Below are 9143 nucleotides of genomic sequence, written 5' to 3'. Positions count from 1 at the left end.
CCTGGACTGTCACCCTCTCCCATGAAGACACACCCCACAGGGGCTCACAGACACCACACCTGGACTGTCACCCTCTCCCATGAAGACACACCTAACAGGGGGTTCAGGGACACCACGCCTGGACTGTCACCCTCTCCCATGAAGACACACCTCACAGGGTGTTCAGGGACACCACGCCTGGACTGTCACCCTCTCCCATGAACACACACCCCACAGGGGGTTCAGGGACACCACACCTGGACTGTCACCCTCTGTCATGAACACACACCCCACAGGGGCTCAGGGACACCACACCTGGACTGTCACCCTCTGCCATGGTCCAAGGGTGAAAGGTTCCTTCTGTGTGAGGCTGTCCCGGGTTCTCTCAGCCACACTGATGTTAGCACTGTGTGCTGGATCATTCTTTGCTGTGGGGGGCTGTCCTGTGTGTTATGAGATGCTGAACAGCATCCCTGGCCTCTACCCACTGGATGCCAGTGGCACCCCCTGCATCCAGCTATGACAACCAGACATATTTCCAGACATTGCCAAATGTCCACTGGGAGAAAAAATATTGCCCCTGGTAAGAATGTTCTGCAATATTCAGAACCGCCTGTGTCTGGGTCATACTCACACAGAGGCTGTCTCCTGCCCTCCCTTCTCCTCACCACACTGGGCTCTCCCAGGCCTACCCTCACTCACTCCCCTGCTTCTCCACCGGCTTTTCTCTCCCTCTCCCATTTTTTGCCCCTTTCCTCTCTTCTTCAATGCTATGAAAGCATATTTTGATTTTCTACATGTAATGAATAAGGTTTAGGGTTATTCAGTCTCTCTCTAGCCAAGGGCCAAGGCTAGGGAAACCTAATAAGACAGAACACTTTTAGATAGTAACTGCCTTACTCCAGTCCAACAGCTCAGCAAAACTTCAGCCTCACCCCAACTCTGTTAGTAAAAGTTGAGTGGGAGCCCAGGCTGCCACCCTTGCTGGGCTGTACAGAGGTGACCTGCTAAAACAAAAAATAAGATCCCCAGTCTCGTAATACCCAAAATGTTCCAGATGCTCCATTCCTCCTACCAAGAACCAGGAAATATCTCAACATGAATGAGAAAGGTAACCAATAGATGCCAGCATGAAGGTGCCAGAGGTGTTACAAGGATCTGACCAGGATTTTTAAGTGGCCGTCATAAAAATGCTTGTGTGGACAATTATAATTATGCTTGAAACAAAGGAAAAGACAGAAAAACCTCAGCAAAGAAACAGAAGACAGAAGCACCAAACAGAAATTCTGGAACTGAAAAATACAGTGACCGAAATAAAAAACTCACTGGATGGCTGAACCACAGATTGGAAAGGACAAAGGAAAAAAATGAGTGAAGGTGAAGACAGGGCAATACCAACTAAGTGATCCAAACACAGAGAAAAACAGATGGGAGGAAGAAAACAGAGCCTCACCAAGCGTAGGACCTACTGCTTATATCATTAGAGTACCAGCTGAAGAGGAAAAAGAAGGGAAGCAATTGGAGAAATCAAATCATAGCTGTGGCCTGGCCCCGTGGCTCATGCCTGCAATCCCAGCACTTTGGAAGCCCAACATGGAAGGATGGCTTGGGGCCAGGAGGTCAAGACTATCCTGGGCACACAATAAGACCCCATCTCTACAAAAAAATTAAAAATTAGCTAGGCATGGTGGCATGCACCTGTAGTCCCAGCTACTTGAGAGGTTGAGGCAGGAGCACTGCTTGTGCCGAGGAGTTCAAGGTTGCAGTGTGCCATGGTCACTGCACTGCAGCCCTGGGCAACAAAGTGAGACCCTATCTCAAAAAGAAAGAAAAAAAAAGCTGAAATTTTACCAAATTTGGCAAAAGATATAGACCTATACGTCCAAGAATCTTTAAATCCCAAATGGGTCAAATCCAAAGAAATTTCTACCCAGACACATCATAATTAACTTCTGGAAACTACAGACAAAGAAAAAATCTTGAGAGCAGTGAAAGAGAAATGACAACTTACCCACAGGAAACAATCTGAGTGATAGTGGTGGTGGATTTCTCATCAGAAACCATGGAAGCATGGAAGAAAGTGAGGTGACACTTTCTTTTTTTTTTTTAAAGTACTGAAAGAAAAGAAATGTCAACCCACATTTCTATACCCAGAAAAAATGGCATTCAGGAATGAAAGGAAAATCAAGGCATTTTCAAACAAAGAAAAACAAGAAAATGCGTCCCAGACCTACCCTAAAAGACTGGCTAAAAGAATTTTTTCAACAAAAAGGGAAGGGTAAATGAAAGAAACATGAAATATTGAAAGAAAGAACAGGGTAAGCAAAGCTATGTATAAGTACAACAGACTGTCCTTCTGTTCTTGAGTTTTCTAAATTGATTGACTGTTGAAACAGGAACCAGCTATATTATTTTCAGGGCCCAATGCAAAATTAAAATGTGAGGTCCCAGCTCCTCAAAAAGCTAAATATAGTATTACTATATGGTCCAAAGATTCTACTCTTAAATATATAGCCAAAAGAATCAGAAGCAGGGGCTCAGACAGATACCTGTACATCAATAACTGTCAGATTGGCTCGGCATGTGTGGCTCAAGTGGCTAAGGCACCAGCCACATACACCTAAGGTGGTAGGTTCGAATCCAGCCTGGGCTCGCCAAACAACAATGATGGCTGCAACCAAAAAATAGCTGGGCGTTATGGCGGGCGCCTGTGGTCCCAGCTACTTGGGAGGCAGAGGCAGGAGGCTCACTTGAGCCCAGGAGTTGGAGGTTGCTGTGAGCTATGATGCCACGTTACTCTACCCAGGGGGACAGCTTGAGGCTCTGTCTCAAAAAAAAAAAAATAACTGTTGGATTATTTACAATAAGTAAAAGGTAGAAACAACCCAAGTGTCCACCAAGAAATGAATAAAAAAATTTGATGTATATATACAATGAAATACTTCCCAGTGATAAAAAGGAATGACATTTTGATGCATGCCACAACATGGATGAATCTTGGGGACATTTTTTTTTTTTTGAGACAGAGTCTTAAGCTGTCACTCTTGGCAGAGTGCTGTGTTGACACAGCTCACAGCAACCTCAAACTCTTGGGCTTAAGCGATTCACTTGCCTTAGCCTCCCAAGTAGCTGGGACCACAGGCGCCTGCCACAACGCCTGGCTATTTTTTGTTGTTGTTGTTGCAGTTGTCATTGTTGATTTTAGCTGGCCCAGGTTCAAGCCCGCCAGCTTCAGTGTATGTGGCTGACGCCTTACCCATTGAGCTATGGGCACCGCCACTGGAGATATTATTTTAAGTGAAAAAAGCCAGTCACAAAAAGACCGATATATGCTTCTACTTATAGGAAATACCTAGAGTAGGCAAATTCATGGAGACAGAAAGGAGAATAAGGGTTACCAGGGGCTGAGGGCAGGGAGTGGGGAGTTATTGCCTAAGGGGTACAGAGTCTCTGTTTGGGGTGATGAAATCGTTTTGGAAATAGATAGTGGTGATGGTTGCACAACACTGTGAGTGTAATTAGTGCCAGTGAATTGTACACTTAAAAAGGTTAAAAGTCAAGTTTTATATTGTTTCTATTTTATTACAACTAAAAATAATAATGTAATTCCCCCAAAACCACTGACTTTGCTTTAAATGGCTGCATTGCATGGTATGTGAATTATGCTGCAATGAAGGGGAGGGAGGGAGGGAGGGAGGAAGGAAGGAAGGAAAGGAGGGAAGGAAGGAAGGAAGGAAGGAAGGAAGGAAGGAAGGAAGGAAGGGAGGGAGGGAAGGAGGGAGGGAAAGTAGTTTCTGGGGAGGGAAACTGATTAGTGACAAGTCCCAAGACAGATTTTTCCCTATATACCCTTTTTTGCCTTTTAATTTTGTACTGTGTCACATGTTTTACATTTTCAAAAAGTAAATTACACTTTTTTTTTTTTTTTGAGGCAGAGTCTTACTCTGTCGCCCCAGACTAGAATGCCCCAGAGCCATAGCTCACAGCAACCTCAAATTCCTGGGCTCAAATGATCCTCCTGCATTAGCCTCTGAAGTAGCTGGGACTACAGGTGCCCACCACCACGCCTGGCTAGTTTTTCTCTTCTTAGTAGAGATGGGGTCTTGCTCTTGCTCAGGCTGGTCTTGAACTCCTGAACTCAAGCAATCTACCCACGTCAGACTCCCAGAGTGCTGGGGTTACAGGGGTAAGCCACCATGCCTGGCTCATATTTTTGAAATTAAAAAGCCCTTATTTAGATATTAAGCATCTTAAGACATCGACAGCAGAGGCTGAAATCCAGTGTGGGTCCTTCTGAGTGTGAGCCACTGAGTCCCATGCCAAGAAGCCAGACCTGGAGCCCTGAGCGCCGTTGCCTCTATATCTTCTTGCTAAAAGATACATCTCCAGAAGAGTCATCCATTCCAGGCATAAATCAAAACTACCAACAGGTTGCTGGTTTATGTTCCCTGCCCCCCACCTCACCTGCCGGTGCAACAGCTGGAGGGGAGCAGGGACAGTTGCCCTTGGCTGGAGCCGGGGCCGCCTCTGCTGCCCTCATGTTCTCTCTGCTACCACCAAGGGCTCTAAGGAGGGTGCGAAGGGAGGCTTTCTCAACCCAGGCATTCCTTGTTTTATTTTTTTAATTTTTTTTAAAATAAAAGCTCTTGAACTCAAGCAATCCTCTAGCCTCAGCCTCCCGAGTAGCTGGGACCTGCCACAACAGCTGGCTAGTTTTTCTATTTTTAATAGAGATGGCGTCTCGCTCTTGTTCAGGCTGCTCTCAAACTCCTGAGCTCAGGCCATCCACCAGTTTGGCCTCCCAGAGTGCTGGGATTACAGCGGTGAGCCAGACTTTCCTTGGCTATCACTCAGCAGCAGAGCACCTGCTAAGGCCCAGCACGCAGGGGACACTGCACTCAGGACTGTCTATGTGTTATCTCCTTCAGACCTCAGCTCCGCGGTTTGCAGGTCAGGAAACGGAGTCCACGGTCCCGGGGAATGGGGTCCTCCACCCGCTTTATGCCCAGCCAGACCAGGGGAAAGCCAGCCCAGACCAGAAGGTGGACACACATTCTCAGAGCCCAACTCCAGGCCCTGCTAGAGAGGACTTTACCCCTCAGGTGGTGGCCACCAGCAAGGTGACCGGCACAGGCCCTGGGCTATCAGATCTGCCCCATCTTATAGGAGAAGCTGGAGCACCGCATAGCTGTGGAGTCTGCACAATGTATTTCTGTGTTGTTTACACTGAGACAAACATGTGCATGTACAGCCGGCCTGTGCTTCCACCCCAGCCTCCAGCCTCACCAGACCACCCGTGACAAGCTGCAGGGGCGTCCACCTGGATGCATGGAATCCAGGAGTGTGTGAACGGGGCAGCCCGCCCACCTCCCTGCTGCAGGACACTGCCAGCCCCCAGGCCCTCCTCACTTGGGGATGGAGAGCAGTGTGGCCTGGGCGGTCATATCCCAGATCTTGATGCACCTGTCCAGCGAGACAGAAGCCACTTTCTGGCTGTCAGGGTCAAAGCAGCAGGCGGTGACGGACTTGCTGTGATGATCTGTGGCACAGGGAGTGACTTGTTACCACACCTTCCTCATACCGGACTGAAGGGCTCACAGCCCCCCCAGCCACAATGATACTGTGAAATGCAATCCCAGCTTTCCTAAGGGGCTATTCACCTGCACAGACATTTCCTGAGTGCCTACTGTGTGCCAGGTTTTGAACAAGGAGTAAGGTGGCCTGCCCTCTGTCCTTACAGAGTTCCCAGGCTGATAAGGGTTCAATGAGCTGCCTCACAGGCCATCAGTGGATGCACGAGGCTCCCTGCCGGCCCCGCAGACACCTGGCCCAACCTGAGGCGCCCAGGAAGGGCTCTAGACATCAGCAAGCAAGGCAGGAAAGCAAGAGCACCAGACAGAAGGAACAGCGCACACACAGAGGCCTGACGGTGGCTGGTGCACAGAGCAAGGGGAAGTGGAGTAGGAGGTGACCCGCTAAGGGAAAAGTGCAAGCTGTGGGCAGGGTGCATGCGCCATGTGGATAAAAGGAAACGTATGGGAAGTAGAGCTGTGCCAGCCGGAAGGCCACCCAGCAGCGTCACAGGCTCCCTGGGGGCGGGGAGGGGGGCAGGATATGCAAATAGGCTTTTGGCTTTTTAGTTTACATAATGAATTTCTTTACAACGGTTACACGTTTTTTTTCCATTTTGCAATAACTGTAAACTCCCGTGCAGGTATAAGGAACAGCACAGATTCTGTATGCCCTTCACCCAGTTCCCCCGTAGTGACATCCTACATAACCATCGTAGCACAACAGCATGAGGAGGAAATTGACAAATGATGGTTACTATTTTTCTATTTTAAAAAGACAGGAAAAATGGCTCAGCACCCATAGCACAATGGTTGCAGTGCCAGCCACATACACTAAGGGTGGCAGGTTCGAACCTGGCCCAGGCCAGCTAAACTGCAACAACAAAAAAATAGCCAGGTGTTGTAGCGGGCGCCTGTAGTCCCAGTTACTTGGGAGGCTGAGGCAAGAGAATCACTTAAGCCCAAGAGTTTGAGGTTGCTGTGAGATGTGATGCCACAGCACTCTACTGAGGATGACAAAGAGAGACTCTATCTCAAAAAAAAAAAAAAGAAAAATACGGGCAAAAATATTTCCACTTTGAATGCCCCTCCCAACCCAGTAAGGTCAGAACAGACCATTATTTCTTTTGTTACAAGCAGGAGACTGAGGAGGATCAGTCTTGGTTTTAACTATCAGTGCTGTGGGCCAGCAGTGACCCAGCATGTATCATTATAGTCCGTACCATCATAGTCTCACCAAATACAGGAATCAACAGTTGTCAGTGCCAAGTGGCTATGACGATGGCAGACGGGACAGACAGGAAACTCGGGCAACCTCACCTTTGATGAGTGCAATGGTGGTGGTGTTTTCCGCATCCTTTATGGAGATTCCATGATCCAAATCAAAGCCCAAGACCACGTATTTACCGTCAGGAGAAAATTTACTGGCGACGATGAAGGAATCACACTCCATCTTCCACTGAAATGAGGCAATAATCACAAGGTGGTTTTCTCTCTCCTGCCCAGGGGCCCAGCAGGACTGTCTGTGATGATGGGGATGTTCTGTCTACACACTGCCCAGCGTGGTAGCCGCTGGCTGCATGTGATCGCTGGGCACGTGTAATGAACTAGTTTAAGTAAGGAACTGAATTTATTAATTTCACTTAATTAATTAAACTAATAAATATAATGCATTCATCTGTGTTAACTGCCATGTCCCAAGAGTGCTCAAGCAGCCCTGTGTCTCCATGGAGACCTACATGGAGAAGAACAGAGGTCTGGGCCAACAGCTATATGAGGGAGCCATCTTAGGAGGGAACCTTCAGCCTCGTGGCATCTTGAGACGACTGCAGCCCCAGATGACATTTTAATTGTGACTTCACAAGAGACCTGAACAAGAACCACCTGGTTAAGCGACCCTTAGACTTCTGTCAGAAATTGTGTGAGAAAATAAACATTTGTTAGTTGAAACTGTTATGTTTCGAAGTAATTTATCAAGCACTGGTAGATAACAAATTCAGCTCTATAGTTGGCTTGCAGCTAAACTAAAAAAAAAGTTTTAAAAGAGAAAGAAAAGCACCTCAAGTAGAAAAACAGGCTGTAGAAAGGAGAAATAAACATCTGAGAAAATGCTCAAAGTCAAGAGCAATCAGTACAAGTCTCATTTGTCACCTATACTAAATTGGCTAAGATTTTTAAAAATCGTGATGCTACCCAGCATGTGAGGATGGGGATGGTGGGCTGTCCTCGAGTGCCCAGGCCAGTGATTTTCAACTGATGCATGCTGGTGTGCCTGCCATGAGAGGGTCTCAAGTGTGCTGCAAACATTTTTAAAGCTCATTAATTAAATTATTTTTGAAAGAAGTTCAAGCACAGTAAGAATATGATTTTTTTTACTCTTTTTTTTTATCAACATAATTTAAGTGTGCCACAGAAGTTTAACTATGGGTTCAAGAGTGCCATGAGAGAAAAAAGGCTGAAAAACACTGGCCTACAGCATAAATTGGCATAGTTTCTGAAGGCAATATTTAATTTAATTTTATTTTTTTTTTTTGAGTTTCAAAAACGGGTAGAGTGCCATGGCGTTGTAACTCGCAGCAACCTCAAACTCTTGGACTCTTCGCCCTGCCACTAAAAAAGTTTATTTTAAAACTCTGTGTTTCTATACTGTTTAAATAGCAGTGATATCATTAAGAGATGTTGGAGTGGCCGGGCACAGTGGTTTATGCCCGTAGTCCTAGCACGCTGGGAGGCTGAGGAAGGAGGATCACTTGAGCCCAAGAATTTGAGTTTGCTCTGAGCTAGGATGCCAGGACTCTATCCAAGGCTACAAAGTGAGACTCTGTCTCAAAAAACAAAGAAAAAAAGAAGTGGAGATACTGGAGCATATTTTTAGAAAATAAATGCAAGTTTTCCACATTGTAGCATTGTTTATAAGAGACAAAAACAGCCTTGATGCCCTATGCCCAGGAAAGGTGCAGCAGGGCCTGCCACTTCCATTCTGTGGGGTATCATATCCCCATTACAAAGGATGAGGCAGGGGCATCCACATTCACCATTTATTAAGTCGGGGAGGGGGAAAGTCAGGGTTCAGAAAATATGTGTCATGACATATTTGCCTGTGTTCACATGTAGGAAAAATAGATACCAAAATGTCAAATGTAATCTGAGGGGTAGTTTTAAGAAAATATAGCTTAGGCCAGGCGCAGTGGCTGACCCCTATAATCCCAGCACTCTGTGAGGCTGAGAAAGGTGGATCGCCTGACCTCAGGAGTTAGAGACCAGCCAGAGCAAGCGTGAGACCCTGTCTCTACTAAAAATAAAAAAACTTTGCTCGGCGCCTGTGGCTCAAGCGGCTAAGGAGCCAGCCACATACACCTGAGCTGGTGGGTTCCAATCCAGCCTGGGCCCGCCAAACAACAATGATGGCTGCAACCAAAAAAAAAAAAAAATAGCTGGGCGTTGTGGCAAGTGCCTGTGGTCCCAGCTACTTGGGAGGCTGAGGCAGGAGACTTGTTTGAGCCCAGGAGTTGGAGGTTGCTGTGAGCTGTGATGCCACAGCACTCTACCCAAGGGAATAGCTTGAGGCTCAGTCTCAAAAAAAAAAAGAGAGAA

At 46.9% G+C, this 9143-nt stretch overlaps 1 protein-coding gene across 1 annotated transcript in view; it reads right to left on the bottom strand.

Annotated features, from left to right (window-relative positions):
* WDR88 (WD repeat domain 88) overlaps positions 1 to 9143 on the bottom strand; it is a 41887-nt gene that overhangs the window by 14707 nt on the left and 18037 nt on the right. The window contains exons 5-6 of the mRNA XM_012810530.2: positions 6870 to 7008; positions 5389 to 5518 (exon numbers count right to left, since the gene is read on the bottom strand). Coding sequence (XP_012665984.2) covers positions 5389 to 5518; positions 6870 to 7008 — 269 coding nt within the window. The remainder of the gene's footprint in view (positions 1 to 5388; positions 5519 to 6869; positions 7009 to 9143) is intronic.

Source organism: Otolemur garnettii, unplaced genomic scaffold (genome assembly GCF_000181295.1).
Source record: "Otolemur garnettii isolate 467f Iridium unplaced genomic scaffold, OtoGar3 scaffold00135, whole genome shotgun sequence".
Lineage (NCBI taxonomy): Eukaryota > Metazoa > Chordata > Mammalia > Primates > Galagidae > Otolemur > Otolemur garnettii.
The sequence above is the reverse complement of the archived record's forward strand: the minus strand, read 5'-3'. Positions and strand labels throughout refer to the sequence as shown.